At 47.7% G+C, this 20,283-nt stretch overlaps 1 protein-coding gene across 4 annotated transcripts in view; it reads left to right on the top strand.

The window, feature by feature from the left end:
* Positions 1–20,283, top strand: part of Plc21C (Phospholipase C at 21C) — a 571,303-nt gene that overhangs the window by 480,411 nt on the left and 70,609 nt on the right. For all 4 annotated transcript variants that reach the window (XM_075698222.1, XM_075698223.1, XM_075698225.1 and 1 more), the window contains exons 19-21: positions 2,819–2,882; positions 6,988–7,086; positions 7,369–7,445. In XM_075698222.1, the coding sequence (XP_075554337.1) occupies positions 2,819–2,882; positions 6,988–7,086; positions 7,369–7,445 (240 nt within the window). The remainder of the gene's footprint in view (positions 1–2,818; positions 2,883–6,987; positions 7,087–7,368; positions 7,446–20,283) is intronic.

Raw genomic sequence — 20,283 nt, 5'->3', positions numbered from 1 at the left:
CACTGTTAAAATAGTGTGCTACTCCAGGACACCAATGTGAAATATTAATATTTCTTGCTTGCCTTGTACTAACGTAGTGTCACCACACATATGCACATAAGCATCATTAGCAGCAAAGCACACAGATGTGCCCCTTTTTTATCCTTCCTTTGAAGCAAAACTCACTCGAGCACCTGACCACTGGGAGTGTCCAAGCCTGCTCTGCCTGTTGGCAACTTGCAGTAAATGTTAGTGAACACGCGCATAGTCAGCTGTTCAGCGTTACAACCACATTGCCGCATTGTCATGCTTGGTATATCTGTCCACTTACACCCCTGCTGATTTGTTTGGAGTTTGTGGGGTTCTCACTCCCATGCTCTTGGGACAAAGGAACAACACAGTAGTGCAAACAATCACAAGGGCATTTATTGCACCTTTCATGCATCAATGCCTGCTAGCCAAGTTTCTATCCACAAAACATGCCGATAGGCGTGCGACAAATCTAGGAAGTCCGACTCACCATGACTGGATAGCGAGTGAATATGTTCGCCCCATGCTGGATCCCAACGCCTGGTCGTTCGCGCGTACGGTCATGCGAACGGTGGCGCGTTCGAAGGCGGCCACGCGAGACGGTCTCGCAGAAGCACGGATCGGCGCACGCGCGGCACGGCACGTCCGCACTGTTTGCTGTCCCGAACCAAAGAGAGCAAGCGCCTTGTCTTTCGGCGCCCAAGTAACCCCGCCTGTCGGCGGCGTTAGCAGCGCAACACTCGCGCCATCTCTCGTACTGCGCCTCAACCACTCCGACCACCGCGGGCACCAGGCCACGCGGCGGAGCCGGATTACAGGAGACGCGCTATGCGGGAAAAAGATATCAGGGGACGCGCGAGAGTCGCGCATCCCCACAAGTTGCAGCATGGGTTTGCTTCGCCCATCACAGATCGATATTTCATTCAGAGTCACAGACATAGACAGCACAGATAGAGCTTCAAACAGCAAAATCGCAGTGGCAGCACTTCATGACAGAGCTAAGGGAATCCACACCCTGTCATTTACTTGTCGAGATGCATTCACTGTACTAGGCAATCAAAAGTAATGGTATACATCCTAATGTAACTTGCAAGTGTCTGAAATCAATACACTCCATCACGTCAGAAGTTTCAACGTTTCAATGTCTTAGTGCGAAATTTTCTTGGATTTAGTCAGACTTTTTTATTTCCTTAAAGAATGGTTAAAATCACTGGATCTAAGTTTCCCTAGAGTTGACAGCACCAAGTCCAACTGTCTTTAATATGACCGAATTTGGCCACTCATTGCACTGACTCTGTTGGGAAAGTGGAATGTCAAATGTCACGTGCCATTGGTCAACATTGCAGCAGAACCTCAACTGCCACCTCGCCTACAGCACGGCAGAATGAAACTGCTCATGGGACAGTGTAAATACAGTCGTTCAGTGGTGCCCTTCTGTTGCTGTCGGTGAAGCAAGGGACCTGTGGGGACAACACTCCTTTTTCTTCAGTAATCGACACAACTATATCGAAGAACAAAAGTCAGATAAATGTTCCAAGGAGTGGCCGGTGCAATCAGTGTCACATACTGGATGTTGTTGTTGCCACATAGAAATGGCATTTAATAGGGTGGTGGGGCCAGTCATGCTGCCGTAGCGCAGCTTTTTCCTTGCTATTCTTATTACTCATGTACAATTTTGGCATCTATCGATGTGGTTAAACAAATAAACTTAACATCTTGTTCCCTCATGCCTGGGTGTTTACCGCAACTTGAATAATAAGCCTAAAGAATGTCTGCTATATGGTTTTTCACCGCATAATCTTCGTTTAAATTTGTGCTCATGGGCAATGCTAGCTTCCATGTGATCAGTGGGATTAGTGAGCAACATTCATGCCATGTAAAACTGTGTGAGCACATGGTTGGTCAACACCAGCACTTGAAAGAGCATGCTAGCTTTTGGGTACAGGTACCTCCGCCATGGCTAGGCATTGCCTAGCTACTGAGAACATTATCTGTTGTGTTCAAGTAAGTTTGCATAGTCTCCTTATTGTTGTCATGTACATTAATAGCAAGGTGCCACTATGATATTACATTTGCTTGGGGAATATTATTATAACAGGCAGGTAGCATTATAATGAGTTCTCATGATTTGTCACTTAGGTTAAATGAATACTGCTGGGAGATTTTTATGGCAATCTTTTACTGCACAAAACAATGGTACATTTCCTGACAGATACAAAACCAGGTACAAACCTAAAGGATAAACTTTTACATGTTTGTAGTATTCGCACCTCCACCAGACATGTAGCACTCTTTAATGACACACACTAAACAAACTGGTTTATTGTGGGTGAACTTGTGCCCAGAAACTCAATACTAAAGCATTCATACAATTTACAAGAAGAGTTAACAGGAGGCTATTAAACAATGAACCACGTCTCCACGCCGAACACACTTTTCACGCACGCCAAAGGCCAGGAGCCACGCCATGACTTCTCATTGGACGGCCATGTGCGCGTGCACGGAAGACGCGCTGTATTGCCATGCACGAGGCGTTACTGGCGCCTAGCGATGCTGTGAGCAATTCCTAGGCGCTTTGGCGATGAGGCGCTTGCACGGTTGCCCAAGGCATGTGGAGAGCTCTCTGCGGCAATATGATGTGTGTGCCTCCTGGCGGCTGGTTTTAATTTCGGTGCCTAAGCAAGAGTTGTGATGACAGTACAAAGGACTTGAGGTTGCGTGAAGTAAACATACAGTAGAGAAATGCATTTTTATGCTGTGCAAGATTCGTGTGTAAATGCTCTTGTTTTTCCCCCACTTTCAATTTCAGCATGGCACTGAAACAGCAGAATGAATCACAGATCCAAACGTTGGATGCTGAGCACAAAGCGAAGGTGTGTTATGTTTGTCCTGCCTCTAACAGTACTGCATGCTCACTTGGCTCATGCACACATTTTATTAAAGGGCAACTCTGGCAATTTTTTAACCATATTAGGATATTGTCATTTTCGTATTGTATTGACAGTTATGTCACCTGTAGGATGGTTCAATCTGCTTATAACTTCATCATTAATTTTAGATAACCAATAAATGAGATACCGAAACCGAAACGGGAAGCTGCTTCGTGTGACGTCACGATGAGTGAATAACGTCAGGTCCTACACTACCATAATGTATGCATGCAGAATGCCTGCTGCTAACACCAAAGAAGTGAAACTGATGATTTCTCCTCGTGACACAGGGAGCTTGTACGGAGTCTCCGAACTAGGCAGTGGTAATTTAAGTGACAATTTCAACGACAGTGGGGTGTAGACTCGATATGTCGCAAACACCGGATAGCCAGTAGAAAGTCAGGAGTCCGGAAGCCAACCAATTTTTAGAATTCATTTTCAGGAAAACTAAATGACTTGCAGCCATATAGTTTGGCACAAATAATCAGAATGCAAAAGAGAACATATATTAACAATTTCATTAACATCAGTGGACATCATCACCATAGTTGCCCTTTAACAAACGGAAGCATTTCTATGACCTACATTCACTTGAATAATTAGTCAGCCTGATTCGTTACTTTAGTGATCCTGCATACTAGAACATAGTAGTAAAATGAACAGAGTTATGTGTGAGACTCACTGTGCAGCCTGCAGGTGGGAACCTCATGTTCAGGTGATTCTTATTCTAGAGAAACACATACGAAACACCTATGCACTATAAGTTTCTTAAGCATATATTATTAAATAAGTGAAAATGTCTTTGTGAGGTACGCACTGATATCGCTGTTTGGTTGCAAATCATTTTTCCTAGACAGCCACATAAAATATGGATTGTATGTCACATGTACACTTGAATTCTGTATGGTCACCTGTTAGCAGGCAGTGCTTGTGTTTGTAGGTTAGACCACGGGTGCATGCATGCTCTTTTTGCTTTAATAAAATCAGTTGTAAGCTCATATTCATTCTATGTGCATCTGTATGGGGTGTCCCTTCCTCCAATTTGTGCTGTGGTTTCTTATGAGTTTGAGGACAAATATTGCGTATACTGTAAAACCCTGTGAACTCAAAGTTGAGAAAATTGTGAAAAGTTTCGATATAAGTGAAAAGACTGCTGAGTCTTTCACTTATATCTCACTTATGGTGCATAGGCACCAGCACAGCCACTGGATTTCTCGCAAAACCTCAACATATGCCAGGAGGGGTATTTTTAGTGGATCAATTTCGCAAAATATTATCCAACTCGGCACTTGACACGCCTGGCATCGACGGGCCACAGAGCTGCTTGCACAGAGCCAAGCTAACTCTGTTGTGTGGCATGTCGTGTCGAAAGCCTAGTCATGAGAAATATTGCAAAAGTGCTCGTATCCGAAAAAGTAATCGACTGAGCATACCACCATAGAGCCGCTATTTTCTAGCCATGCCTTTTGCTCCATTATATGCCCCTCTTTCATCTACTGTTCTCAGATGCTTATCCCAGGCTGCTTATCCCATTGATAACACAGGTGAAGCATCGTTATGACCACTGACGAGGCTCAATAAGAAATGGCATCGGAAAAGGCAACGCTCCCAAATTACGGCCCTGAACTTGTTGCTTAAGATAATGCCAATGACGTACCAAACATTCGGCACAGCTGGCATAGTGCGTAAATTATACGGCCTAGCTTGTGGTATCCCTACGCGAATCGTGCAGTGCGCGGATCCACAAACGCATAAATGCAGAGCACAGCGAATAAGCAAGCTGCTCTGCACGCGCATGAGCATGCAAGTTGCAGACGTCGTCCTTGCACTTTGTCAGGGGTAAGAGCAAAACTGCACCTCCAGGATCAATAAGGTCGCAGCCAGTCATGAATGGTGAATGATGAGACTGGTAGATGACAAGAGTGGCGTAAAATGAAGTGGGATTCGCTACAAACATGTGGTCTTGTCAGTTTTTGGCGATATCAGAGCTGTGCACAAGGTATAGAAGCCTTTGGGTAATGACTTGTTGCCAACATTTACACAGTCTAGATATTGAGGTATCTGGAGGATGGCGTGAAAGCATCTTGAGATAAGGGGTGGAAAATAGGTGCAGGTAAAACCGAGTCAGGAAAAAATTTCGATTTAATCAATATTTCACGATATCAGAGGGTTTACTGTACTGTGTTAGCCTTAGTATTCCCACAAATTATAGATGCCTTTACCCCTTTCTGGTTTCATTTCTGGAGTTGGGGCATAGGGTCCAAAGCAATTAATAATTTATTTATTTACTTATTGCTACGTCTTGTAGACCCCCTTCATTCTGCTCATCTCAGCTGCCACTGGCATGCCTTTCCAGCCCTCCTTACTCTCTTCCCATCGGCAGCTCGTGACACACACATAGAGCAGGTGGCTCATAAAATATCAGCATTCGGACTGTGCTGTGCACAACTCCCTCTGACATAAACTCCGTTCTGCGTTCCAGACGCCTTTTATTACAGCTACCATAGACATAACAGTGATGACAAGGCAGTGGATTTAAAGCTCACGTTATAGACATAACAGTGGTGATGAGGCAGTGAATTTAAAGCTCACGTTACCTGTAACTCACATAGCTCACATACCTGTAACTGTGCTATACTATGACAATGCACGCATCAGGCCAACTACCAGTGTTTAATGGTGCATCATGAAGAACGTAGTTTGGACCAAAAGGACTTCTTGGGCAAGTTGGTGGTTAGATTTCCTAAGTATACTTGATTGTGGCACGAAATACATTTCGTGAAAAGGGACAGAAAAAAGGAAGACAGTGAAGCGCCAATTTGGTGCGTCTTGGTGCATTTCCTGCTTCACCTGCACGAAATGTACACATGGTGACCAGTGATGCCAGAAAAAAATGTCGATTCTGCTGCAGTGGGACAGTAGCTCTTATCTATCATTGCGTAGGTGAATTACTGCACACACCTTGTCATACTGGTGAGAGAGCCAGCACTATTAATTCATTCTTGCAAAGTCTACATTTATTGTCTCGTATTGTCCCAGACAAACCATGTACTCTTGCACATTTATCCTGAATAATTAATGCTCAGTGGGCCATTTGCAAAAATGTATTGCGCATGAGCAAGAAAGGTATTTTCCAACCAAAGTTGCGTAAGGCAGCTGGTTTTTGCCATGGTCGACGTGAACCTTTGTGTTACTGGTTTTAGGATGAATTCTCAACGTCTTTAGCCAGTTTTATCGTAGTACACGTCATCAATGCTCACCCGAAGGTAACACTTTCGTGAGGAACACGCAGCTTTTATTTTTGTGAGAAGCCTAGTGTTTACATAAACAAAGCAAAGGCACCTAATATATGTGCAAGTGCTCGAACTTAATTCGCCAGGAAGCGGTCAAGCTTCCTCCTCATTTTCCAACCAAATTTTGTAGTACTGCCGCTGCACGGAAGAGGATGCACACCATTTTGCAAATTGTCTATTGGTGCACAACAGGTTAAATGGAACAAGTGGGAGCACTGTGCAGCACAATTGAAGAACCCGAGGACATGATCATCACATCAGAATGTGTGTTAGGTTTTTATGCTTGAGCTCTGCAGGCAAATTAGCTGAACCAGTGAGCATCAATTAAAAACTACTGGAAGCGTGCTCAGCCTCAGAGGTTACGTGACGGAGAATGAGAAAGCGAAGGGGATGGCTTCTACGAGAGTTGTCTTGCCAAGGCTGGCTGCGTCAAGTATTTCCTTTCTCCATGCCACAGGGGTATTGCAATGAGAATTTATGAACCATGATATGCCACCCATGTGCAAAGGTTAGCAGTGAACAAGCTAGAACTTTTAGCCGGGAGAATCATGTGCATCCTATTTTCCCACCATTTTATTTTATTTTATCTACAATACCCTCAAGGCCCCTTAGGCATTATAGAGGGGATGGGTAGAATGTACATACAGAAAAACAGAGTAATGGCAGCCTTGAAAATCATTAATTAAAAACCACTCATTCACTATTTTATAGCAGTAGAATATATTTGTGCTGATGCCTGGTGTTGTGCATTGCAGAAAGAGGAACTACAGCAGAGCCACAACCTAGCCATGATGAACATCACCAAGGAGCAGTACCGAGCTGAAATGGACATTCAGCAGAAGTACATGGAATCGGTGAGTTCACTGCTATGTTCCAGGCTGTCAATCACATTGTCCAGAGACAAAGGCGTAAATGATGTCGCTGAGAACAAAGCTTGAGGCACCTTGGTAAAGGATATCTTGACTACACATAAAAACTAGTAGTTGCAAATATTACTTTCTATATTCACACTAATGACAATATGCATTCTTTGATGACATTATGCACATGAAAAGTGCCCCATGACTACTCCCAAACATTTTCCTAAAGCTCCGCACTGCTGTTCAGCAGTGCCAATTAATGCTGTGATTTTTCAGCTGTTCGGTGCCATGGAAAAAGCGATGCAAGCCTCTCAAGCTGCACAGATGCAGATCCTGCAGAGCCTCCATGACAGGTGGGTTGTGCTTCAGCGTAAATGACTGTTCTGGCCAATGCACAGGTTCATTTTCATTCAAATTTTGCACAAAAGTGGCGTTTCACAGTGCAAAATTACAAAATTGTGTTGGCTTCGGCCTTTAAAGGAGCACTAAAGGCAAATAATTAGTCAAGCTAAAGTGGTAGATTAAGAAGAGTAAGGTGTCCATATTATCGCGAACAGAACTTTAGTAATAGAGAAATTGAGGTAGATGCAGGACAGAATTTGAGACTCTCTCAGGTCATTCAAATACTAGCCCAATGATGTAGAAACTTCTCATTATAATTTTTTCACTAAGTACTCAACCACTCGTAATAAAAATATAATTGCATTGCATTCTAACACAAAAGAAAATGCTGCATGTCTACTTCTATTCAATTCTTAGAGAAAAAGAAAGAACGCCTTGACATTATGTTTGAGAGTGATGCAGCTGGTGGTCAAGAGGTTGCTTTTGCTCAATTTCGCGCCGCCCATGGTCTCATGTTTTGGTAGTTTCTGTACTGTGTAGCAATGCACTTGTGCTCCTGTCTCGCGAAGCTCACAATAAAGGCGCATCCACAGGCACACGTTATTTGAGCAACACAATAGACGGACCCTGTTACACTGTCACATCTCGCTTTGGCACAGTTGTATACAAGGGGGTCCTGATAAGTTCCTAGCTTTGTCCCCATCTAGAAAAAAAAATGGAAAAAACGAGTGAGGGGCAATATGGCTGCCTAATATCTTAGTAGTATGTAATTTTGCAAATATCAGATGTTTGTGATTTTTGACACATTTATTTTTTTATTACACTTGAACTTTATTGATTTTTTATTGCGCTGAGGAACTTTGATGGCAGATGCACAAGCAAGTGTCGTGTCATTTGAGTCACAGGCCGTCATGAAGTCGCTCTTTCTCTCCAGGGCCAAAGGACATTCTCACTGAGATGTCGTAGATACTGAAGGAGAACTTGCAACAAAACCTGGATACCTTGTTTCAAGGCTGTGCATTTCAGCATTGAAAGTGAGCACCTCAAACTGATGTGGCAACCTGTGATGCTGTCCACGAGCTGATTATTGAGGACAATTTCATTTCATTTATTTCACCTTAAACGCCCATGGGCATTACATAAGGGGTGCCTACAGCCACCTTCGAACAAATGATGGACTCTTTGCTTCAGGGGTTCAAGTGGTCCACCTGTATGTGCTGTCTGGACAACGTCATAGTTTATTTGCCCACATTCGACACGCATCTAGACCATCTTACAGCAATTCTTGACATGTTTCGCCGCGCCGGTCTCCAGTTGAACTCGTCAGAATGTCACTTCACTCGCCGCCAAATCACCGTCCTTAGACACCTCGTGGATGCCAAAGGCGTGCAACCTGATCCAGACAAAATGCGCACTGTTACGAACTTTCCTACTCCGAAGTCTACCAAGAACGTTCGTAGTTTCGTGGGGCTGTGCTCTTATTTCCAACGCTTTGTGAAGGATTTTGTGACCATCGCACGTCCCCTTACCGGCCTCTTGAAGAAAGACGCCCCATTTTCTTGGGGTCCGGACCATGCCACATCTTTTTTGCAGCTCACTACTCTCCTTACCACGCCTCCAATTCTGGCCCACTTTGACCCGTCTGCCTCAACGGAAGTTCGAACTGATGCCAGTGGTCACGGCATAGGAGCAGTATTAGTGCAACGCCAGCGTGGGCATGATCGCATTATAGCCTATGCCAGCCGACTTCTATCACCCACCGAGCGTAATTATTTAATCACAGAGCGTGAGTGCCTCACTCTTGTGTGGGCTGTTGCAAAGTTTTGTCCATACTTGTACAGACGGCCATTCTGTGTCATCACTGATCACCACGCTCTTTTTCTTGGTATATAAGACGGGACACTTGCACCAGGATTCCGATTGTTTGTCCCGCTACCCCGTCGACGAACCGGCTGATGCGGATGTCATCGCTGGCGTTTTCTCTGTGTCCCAGTTCCTTCAAATCGGCAAGAAGAAACGCCGTGATCCTTCATTACGAGCCCTCATCGACCGTATGGAGTCAACACCTGGCAACGCCTCTCTCCGGATGTTTCCCCTCAAGGAGGGGACATTATACCACCGCAATTTCGATCCACATGGCCTTGACCTTCTGGTCGTCATTTCATCACACCTGCGTTCGACTGTCCTCCACCAACTTCACGATGCTCCCTTGGCTGGACACTTGGGTGTCTCGCGCACATATGACCGTGCACACCATCGATTTATTTGGCCGGGTCTTGCCCACTCTGTACAGCGCTACGTTGCCACTTGTGAGCCTTGTCAGTGCTGGAAGAAGCCCTCCACACTTCCAGCTAGATGTCTCCAGCCGATCGACATCCCAGCCGAACCCTTTCTCCGTGTTGGTCTAGACCTTCTTGGACCATTTCCTCTCTCGGGCTCCGGAAATAAATGGATTGCCGTCGCTACTGATTATACTATGCGGTACGCAATCACCAGAGACCTCCCGACAAGTTGCGCTACTGACGTTGCTGACTTTCTTCTCTATGACATCATTTTAGTGTACGGTGCTCCGCGCCAATTACTCACTGACCGTACACGCAGCTTTCTCTCGGCAGTCATCGAGGACGTCCTCCGCTCCTGCTCGACAAAGCACAAGTTCAGCACGCCTTACTACCTACAGACCAATGGCCTCACGGAGTGCCTCAACCGGACCATCACCGACATGCTTTCAAAGTATGTTGCGACCGACCACCACGACTAGGATCTTCACTTACCATATGCGACGTTCGCGTATAATTCATTGCGTCACGACACCACCGGCTATTCACCATTCTATCTCCTATATGGCCGAGAACCCGCGTTCCCCTTGGACACTTTGCTGCTCTCGCCCACACGTTCAGCCACTGAATACGCCCGCGCCGCGACCGCATACGCCGACCACGCACGCCAGCTCGCCCGCACCTGTCTTGAGGCCTCACAGGAGCATCAGAGACACCTCTACGATTGCCACCGTCACGACATGCACTTTTCTCCGGGTTCTCTGGCTCTTCTCTGGTCACCCATTCGACGTGTGGGCCTTTCCGAATAGCTGCTGTCGTGCTACACTAGCCCATACCGTGTGGAGCGACAAGTGACCGATGTCACGTATGAAATCATCCCCGCCTACCTATCAGCGTCATCGTCAGCTGGAAGTGACATCGTTCACGTGGCGAGACTTAAGCCATACCACGCACCTTTCACCGTGGATGCGTAGATTAAGCACCGAGACGGTGCTTCTACTGCCAAGGGTGATGATACGGAACAGCTGCCACAGTGTGGCTGCACTGAGGAGGAAGACGACTTGTGTGCTCGTTTGATATAGTGTCACCATTTTTGGCCTCCGTTAGCTCCCCTGTAAATGAATTGCAAATAGCATTAGGCATCAGCTACACATAACGATATATGCAGATGCCATATATAAACACACATATATATACATACAGGGAAATCTTGGTGATACGATCAGGGTTGGTATGTATTTCGGGGTGATACGAATTCGTACAATTCCCTGGCCAAAGCGCCACATTTCAGATGCCCCTGCACGTTGGTTTGGGTGATACGAATGAGCGAGCGGCAGCTCCCACCAGCAGCAAAGTGGCGAGGAGGCTGCGGACAGTTTCCTTGTTCGGCAGAAGGCAGCTGATAACACAGTGGTAACTGTGCGCACTGTACTGAGTGGAAATGGTCTAGCACTGGCAGTCTCGGTGCTCATGAGGCTCGCGTCTTGGCTGTATCCGATGTCCTCACAAAGCCGGTTTCGGGAAGTTTGCGTCCCACTTCCCGAATTAGCCGCTGGTTGACCTGCCGAAGAAGAAAAGCCAGAAGGACATCCGAGACTTCTTCCATCGTGAATAAATTTCTAAATATGAGTTTCTGGCTGTTTAACATGCCGATTTCATTCACATGCCGATTTTATTTCCTTTTGGTTATACGAATTTCGGGTGATACAAATATTTTATGCGACCCCTTGAGATTTGTATCACCAAGGTTTTCCTGTACACTATAAGGGTATTACTCAAGTTCGCGCGTGCGCACCTGACCCTTCTCTGGATCGCACAGCGCCGGCGGAGCGGCAGTCGCTCGCTAGCACTTTCGCAGCAGCCCTAACAGTCAGAGCTGTGACCCCTAACCCGTGGTTCGCAGTGAGTTGCGACCACGGTGGGTTCAGGCCAGGGGGGACAGGGTGAGTCTCGACCTAAGGTGTTTATTCACCTTAGAGTACATGTATATCAACTGGACAACAACAGCAAACCACATACAAATACAACACAAAACCACAGCGGCGGAGCATTCCGCACGTCTGGGGTGAAATAACCGCACAATGTGGGAACCACAAAAGAGGCTGATAAGAGTTCAGCTCACCCAGAGTGGATCCGCGCTCGGGCCCTGGGGCGGTCAGTCGCTCACAAAGACCAGGCGCAAGCAGGGGGACGGCGTGCGGCGGTCTCAGCGGCTGAATTCAGATGCGGCCTGTCGCAAGCTCCTCAGCCGAAAGACCACGGTGCATCGGGGGAATAGCGCTTCTCCCCGAGCGGCGGAGAGGGAGTCTCCCCGGTTCCAAGAAAGGGAAAGGAGGGAACGGGGTGCCTTGGGCTGCGGCGTCGCGGCCAGGCGCGAAGAGCAGCGGGAGCGGCGAACGTGCCCTCTCCCAGCCACTCTCCGTGAGCGAGCACGTGATTATCACGTGATAACCGCGTGGCCGCTCTGGAGATATCGGGATGCGCGTGCGATCCCCACAACACATATAAAAATACAATTCAAAGTGCAATTTTAACACCGTAAGGAACAATTATTGCAAATACAAGTTGAACCTTTGCAGGTCGCTAAGCAGTCTGTTAAGCAGACAAAATGATAAAAAAGCTATAGTAGAGGGAAAAGAAGGTAACCAGTGGCGCTGCGATGAAGGAATTTTCATGTTAGTAAAAAAATTATTTGTGAATATAGGCCACTCGCTATACGCGGATGATATCACAATCTGGTGCCCAGGAAGATCACTCGCAGAAGTAGAGCACGCGCTGCAATCAGCCCTAGACGCAATGGAGTCCTACCTGGAAGACACAAGCCTCCAACTGTCCCCAAACAAATCTGAATTGTTACTGTACAGGCTGGCCAGGCAAGGTTTTAGGGGCTCACCCCCTTTAACCAGCTTCCCATATTCTTCTTTGCAAGAAACGAGCAGCCCATTCCTCAAGTCGAATCTATCCGAATCCTAGGATTACTAATTGACGCGTGGATGTAACGCCAAAACCGAAAGCATGCTGAGACTCGTTGCTAGAGTATCTGGACGAAAGAAGGGACTAGGTGAAGACAACCTCCTCAGGATCTATCAAGCTTTCCTAATGAGTCACATCAACTATGTAGCCTCGCCCTTAACTGGACCAAAACCGAAAAGAATAAGCTTAATATTCTCATGCGCAAGAGCTTCAAAAAAGTACTGGGTTTACCAGTAACCACTTGCTCGGACAGGTTAAGCAAACTCGGTATGCACAACGACATTGATGAAGGGATTGAAGCGCAGGTCACCGCTCAGGTATTCAGGCTCTCGTCAACCAGGGCAGGGAGACGCATTCTAGATGGGGCCAGTATGGCTCCCAGAAGTCTCAACGAACAAGAAATCGCCTTATCCAGGGAGGCCCGGGCAACCTTTGTGGTCAGCCCATTCCTCTGGAATATGCACCCAAATTACAATGTAGGGAGGTGAAAAGCCCGAGCACAGGCGATCTTACAGAAGGCCAGTGAGAATCAAGATTTGACTGTCTTTGTCGATGCAGCTCAGTACGGCAAGTCTAGCGCATTCGTGTTGGCAATCATTGACACCAAAGGGGAATTACGCTCCTCGGCCTTGATTAGGTTAGCTACGAATGGAGTCACGAAACAGGTCGCCATTGCCCTGGCCATGACCGACCCCTTGCGCACCAACGTGTTCACAGACTCACTAGCGGCCATCAAAACTTTCGAATCGGGTAACCTAGCCTGAGAGCCTGCCTGTCACAATCCGCCCGGGTTCGTGAACAAGGGAGGGCTCGAGGCACCCTCCGTTAGAGGGATGCTCCGTAGCGTGGTGGTGATGAACGATTACTGCCCACCGAGCAGCTGTGCTCGTCGGTGTTTATTGTGGTGCGGTGACCAATGTTGCCTACTGAGCCTGGCGGACCGCCGAGCCTTGCGGGCCAACGAAGATTATGCCTGAGGGGGCGTCACATGCTTGCTACACCCCCATACCCCCAGTTTGTTTGTCGCCAACCAAAAACTTCTAAGTTCAATGTACGAGGCTCTGCCTTCATCCTAGCCGGGTCGACAGTGCCTGCTACCCAGGCAAGTAACGGTCCAGTGGCCTCCGCCGTTGAGTACTCCGCCTGAGCACCGATGTTGACAGGCCGGGTGTGGCAATGCTGGGTGCTGTGTGTGGCAATGCTGGGTGCTGCCTTAGACAGCCTCACTCCGTCCGGAGGGTCCGCAGTGAGTGGTGTCTTGTGAGTGGTGCCGGACTTGACACCGGCCCAACGGGCGCCACACCACTGGCAACGCTTGCTGCCTCTGAGGTGGGCGGTGCTCCGCTGGAAGCGACTGGTGCTGCCGCTGGTCCTCCTGCGGGCTGGAACTCGGAAGTGGCAGTCGAAGGTGCTGGCCAGGTCCCGAGGCGAGGCCTAACATGGTCGGCATGTCTGTGCCAAGAGGCCACATCTGGCATGCGGACGAGCAGCGATGAAGCGCTGGCAGGAGACACCACCTGTCCGGCGGACCAGGGTGGGCTAGGACGAAAGTTCCTGGCAAAAACTGGAGCTCCCAACTCCAGTAAAGGCCCGGGACGGCACCCTTGGTCAGCAGCCAGCTTCTGCTTCAACTGCTTCAGGAGCACTGTGGATTGCAGGTCCGGATGCAAGACGTCCAAGGGTGTCTTCACCATCCAACCCAGCAGGACCTCACAGGGGGCACGACCAGTGACATCGTGGGGCGTGGCCCAGTACTGAAACAGCATCCGGGCAATCTGCATCTGGAAATCCCCAGTCTGGCTCTTCTTGAGCTTGTCATTGATGGTTTGAAGCAGGATGGTACGGCAGAACCATCATCCGGCGGATTCTGTTCTTTTGTCAGCCAGGCGAGGTACTCTGTGCTGGCGAAAGCAGGACCATTGTCGGACACTATGACGTCCGGCAACCCCTGGGCAGCGAAGACCTGTCGTAACGCTGCAATGGTCACACCTGCTGATGAAGTGGTGACAGGTAGAACCTCCACCCACTTCGAAAAGGCGTCCACCACCACCAGGAAGTAATGGCCCTCAAATAGTCCCCCCAAAATTCATGTGTAGGCGAGACCAGGTTCTCTATGGGAACGGCCAGGGGGTGATTTCCACATGACGTGAGGCCCGCTTATGCTCCTGGCAGATTCAGCAGCTCTGCACCATGTGAGTGAGGTCCTGGTCCAGGCCAGGCCACCAAACATGGACCGGGCCACCATCTTGGTCTTTTCCACGCCAGGATGACCCGCATGCAGCAACTGCATGCGGGTCCGGAGACTTTGTGGGATCACCACCCTGGAACCCCATAGTAGGCACCCCTGCTGCAAGCTCAGCTCAGCGGCCTTGTGGCTATAGGCATGCTGAACCAATTCCTCCCCATGGGAGACTGCCTTGACCACCTGAGACAGGACTTGGTTCCGGCTGATTGCTTGCGATCCCGCAGATCTGGAGAGCACCTCTGGGTACGCATGCTCTAGTATGAGCACTTCAGCAGGTTCTGGAACAGCATCAGGCACCTCTGGCAGGGGCAGGCAGCTCAGGGCATCAGCAAGTCCCAGGTCCTTTCCCAGACGGTAAACCAGCTGTTAACTGGTTCCTAGGCCTCGATTAGGTTAGCTACGAGCGGAGTCACGGAACAGCTCGTCATTGCCCTGGCCATGACCGACCCCTCGCGCACCGTTTTCACAGACTCGCTAGCGGCCATCAACACTTTCGAATCAGGTAACCTAGCCCAAGAGGCTGCCTCCATTCTGGAAAAGAGAACAAACCCTAGCACTCACTTCATCTCTTGGTTTCCCACCCATAATGGGTGCAGACGTTCATCAGAACATACCTAACCTCAACGAGCTTGCCTATGACCGTGCGCGAGATCTAACGCGCCACAGCAGCGTGGAGGCCTTCTTGGGACAGGATGAAATCCAGCAGAACGGTCCGCTCCTTACTTTCATGAAATAACCTCCCACTATCGGCTTAGTAGATGGGCCTATCCTCTTCCTCACCCGAAGTTAGGCAGGTATCAGTCAGTTTCACTTAGAATGCTCCAGACGGGTTCATTCTCCTCGCGGGGCTTTCTCAGTTGTATCTCCACAGACATCGATTCAAGCTGTCCGGACTATAATGAGATTTATTGTTCCTTAGCGCACATGCTCTGGCAATGCCCCGCATTACCTCACAGCCCTCTATCCAGTGAAGCCGTCTGGGAAGAGGCACTCCGCAGCCTTAGTGGAAGGCACTTAGGCACTCCGCAGCCTTAGCCTTAGAGGCTTAGTGGAATGAGCCATTTTTCACACTATGCAGCGATTGTATCGATGTCACGTCTGGGGGCTTTTCTGTCATCAGATATGCGAATTACATGGGAGATGTCATCAGGACAGGTCGTAAGCAGAATGTATACAGTAAAATCTCGTTACTACAGACACCTCATTAACGAAGTTTTCAGATTTAAGATTTTTTTTTTATATCCCCCCGAAATGCCTATATTTTCAATGTAGAAAACTTTCAGTGCTACGAATTTCATATTACCGAATATTTCAGAATAACATACATAATTGAATCCTGTAATCACCAAGATGCTTCGTTATTACGAAGTTCCATTGAAGTTTCAGTGCCGAATGCCTGAGGCTTACACCTATCATCATCATCCGCAGCAACAGGAACCATGCGCTGGGGAATCCGTTTCAACGGGTGCAGCCCCAGCAGCATCGGCATCAGCGTCACGTATGGTCATGTTCTGACTCTCCTACTACGTCGTAGGCCTAGCCTCACCTCATTGATAGCGATCGGCAGGAGCTGCGAAGTTATCGGTGCTGTGATTGTGTTGTGCGTTCGCTTTGCTGACAATTAGTTCTCCTGGCCCCCGTGTTAAAAAGAAGCGATGCCAGTTTTCGTTCAAAGAAAAAGTGGACATTTTGACGCAGCTCTAGAAGCCATCGCGCCGGAGGGAACTCTGGTGCTAGTGTCTACGGGAGCTGCAATGAGCGCGGTTGTACCAGCATTGGAATTATTGGAAGTACATGGATATGCGCAAACTTTGTCCTTTTAGCTTCAAACGGTTTTGTGGCTTTGTAAACTAGTCATTTTCAACAATGTACTGCGTAATAAATAATTAAATAAACATAATTAAAATTGTACGACGGTAGGATTCGAACACAGGAACTATAGCACAGAAGCCAAATATTGAAACCATTAAGCCACAGATGCATGTATCGACAAATGATTGAAATGCCCTTACGAATTTATCGTGGGCATGCCTGTGCTTTGAGATGCTTGGTGCATTTCGATTTGGCCACTCAGACAAGCTCAGTCATTGCAATTAATAGCAAATGTGTGTCTTCGCAGCATCTTCTGCACTTTGAAAACTATAAATTGCGCTGAAATTTACGACAGTAAGATTTATATAGCATAATATACAAAGCCACTAGAACGTCTGAATCCGCAAGCACGAAGATCAGACAAATCCATGTACTTCCCGTCATTCCCTTGGTGGTACAACGACTGCAGCGCCAGAGTTCCCTCTAGTAAATACTGTATGAAACTCTATGCTCGGCGCTGCCCAGTGTGAAGGCACATCACAAAGTAAAGGAAAATAAAGCGCAGTTTTCTGACCCTTTGCTTTTGTATGACTGCTTCCCGGCATTGCTGCGCACTTGCATACACGGGAAGCCCGCGGCACAGCATTTCCGCGCTAAGCAACGCTCACTTCGTCTTTATATATAAGCGCAAGCAGCGAGCGATATGTTGAAAGCCCAGTGCAAAAGGCAGGCCACACCAAGCCTGTGTGCCTACACCAAGCCACACCGAATCAATCCAGAGGAAATAAAAGCTGTGACAAGCGATCATATAGACCGTTTTTTCATGGCCGCCACCATATTGCATCGCAGAGGTGCCATCTATGGCTAGTTGACATGCTGGCTTTGGCAAGCGCTCCGTTTTGCATGGAAGGTATACGCACGGTGGAAGTTTCAGGCGTTTATTTTTGTGCTCGTGCGGTCTATTTAGTATGACGGTGTACGTGGACAACAGTTCTGTAAGACGTACTGAAGTGGTTTAAGTTGGTATGGCTGGACTTTCTGCTGGCCTTGAGGCAGACTGAGCACACAGTGCAACGTTTGCACGCATGTTTCAGCCTACAATCAGCCTCAGAGATTACTTGTGTATTTCTGAAAGTTCCATTCACTAATGTGACCTTATTGCAGTATTATCCTCTAGTTCTTAGCGGCGGTTTAGGAGCAATGAAACATATGCGACGATCGTAACAGCGTGGGTACCGTTCTGCTACAATAGGAGCTGTGCTGTTATATTTTGACAAGTGTTCAAACTGTTAGCTGCAGGTTACATTGCATGACTACTTTGTTCGGTGGAGGAGATTTCCACCCATGAATGAAATAGTTTTCGTTAGTAATAGTATACCTCACAGTGTGTACTATACTTGTTGAACAAAGCGACCGTTTACGAACTGCGCAAACATCATAAGCAGTGGTAGGTGCTGGATTACAGATATCTTTGTTCTATATAGCGCATGGTCGAAGCATGCAGCATCAATGTTTATAGATCTATGAACGTTGTGCGGCGTGTCTATGTGAGGCGGTACTGTGGGGTTAGCCCGTTTTCTCTCTTCTTCAAGAAAGAGGATGAAAACCTAATTTTTTTTTCGGTTGTATTCGTTCCGTTATCTACGATGCACTCACACATATTACAGAAATTTTGTCCTCAAAAATAGCCATTGCATTCTTTTTATGCGATCCATCTCGGATATCATGGCTTTACAGGGCAAAAAGGCAATGCTGAAGCACATACTTTATATATGTATCATGCTGGTGCAACAACCGCAGTGATCACTATGTTGAGAAGTGCCATCGGCCTCATGCAGGAGGCTAGCGTAGATATATAGTGATTTCAGGCCTACCAGACTTGAAATGCGTGAGAACGATGCCGTTGTATCACAAATATTTGATAGTGCCTGCTGCTCAGATGTTTCGTGGTTGCCTTAGGTTGGCCGTACATGAGCATGCGCTCTTATGTTTCAGTTCCTACACCAGGCGATCGATAGTAAGCAGATTTACCATTTCATGCTGGTAATACGGAGACACAGGTTCTCTTCATTGAATTAAAACCGATATACACAGAATAGTTCACAACACATACACACATTGCGGCTGATGATGCACGTCACATGTTTGTGCCCCCAAGAGATATTTCTGCGTATTATAGTTACCGATGTACCGAAAGGCTTCCCTGATGACCTTATATGAACGGACATTGCGTAAATTTCATAACGCTCAATCCAAAACATCTCGAAGTCGTTCTGCAGCACGCGACTGCAATACTTTCAAGTAGCGCCGTGCCGGATCGCACAAGCCAGAGAGCAGGAAAGGCTCTCCGCACGCCCTTTCCTCCTTGCCCGATAAAAAGTTCTAAAAGCCTAGTGCAGAGAACAGGCACACACCAATCTACGCTCAAAAAAGTGTGCGCAAGCACGTTGCGAGCCGCGCCAATCGAATCCAGAAGGCAGAGGAGGAGGGGGAGTAATACGTGGCGCTAAGCTCAGGGCTACCAGAAAAGGCAGCAGATGCCGAGAGTGCGGTTGCCTGGCGAAACAAGCGCTTTTAAGAGATCATCGAGTCTTTCTCTTCAGACGATGTTTTCAACTGCGATGAAATGGCGTTCTTTTATCAGTTGTTGCCTGATAAAACAATGAACTTCAAAGGTGACAGGTGCAAGGGCGGAAAGAAATCACGTCTTCGCATGTCAGTTCGGTTCTGCTGCAACTCCACGGGCACAGAAAACTCAAGCCGCTAGTTGGCAAGTCTGCTAAGCCACGCTGCTTGAAAAACGTTATCGCATTGCCTTGCGACTACTGAGCCAACAAAAAAGCGTGCATGATGTGAGAATTGTTCACTCAGTGGCTGCTGCAACTCGACGACACAATGAAAAAGGAAGACAGAAAAATTCCCCTGATCGTTGACAATTCCTCGGCGCAAATCGTGAACGTGCGATTGAGCGATGTGCAACTTAAATTTATGCCCCCAAATTGTACTTCTTTGCTCCAAGCTTTGGACCAGGGCATCATCAGATGTGTGAAGGCTGAATTTCGGAACCGTATTGTGCAACGCCTCCTGAACAATATTCGACTGAAGCTGCCCACACAGGTAAACATCCGTCAAGCTGCAGAAATGCTCACAGGGTTGTGGTGGAACGTTAAGGCAAGCACGATCAGCAACTGCTGGCGAAAGGCAAGCCTTTTAAAACCTTCATTTATGCCACAAAACTGCGAGGACACAGAAGAGCTCAACCCAGAACTGTGGAATTAGCTTACCGAGAAGCTCCTCGTCGACACTGCGGTGATGCTCAGTGATTACAGCGACAGCGCAGCGGCTACATCCACGGAGCTCACCAACGAAGACATCGTGAATAAAGTGTGTGAGCAAGAAGATTGCAGTAGTGACAAAGACGATGCCGACACCGGATCAACACACAAAGAAGAAGAGACTGTTTCCAGGTCGGATGTTTTAGTTTTTCTAGAAAAGACGTGATCATTCCTCGGGCGCTGTAAGGATGTCCCCAATGATGTT

The sequence above is a fragment of the Dermacentor variabilis genome, chromosome 7, assembly GCF_050947875.1.
Source record: "Dermacentor variabilis isolate Ectoservices chromosome 7, ASM5094787v1, whole genome shotgun sequence".
Lineage (NCBI taxonomy): Eukaryota > Metazoa > Arthropoda > Arachnida > Ixodida > Ixodidae > Dermacentor > Dermacentor variabilis.
The sequence above is the reverse complement of the archived record's forward strand: the minus strand, read 5'-3'. Positions and strand labels throughout refer to the sequence as shown.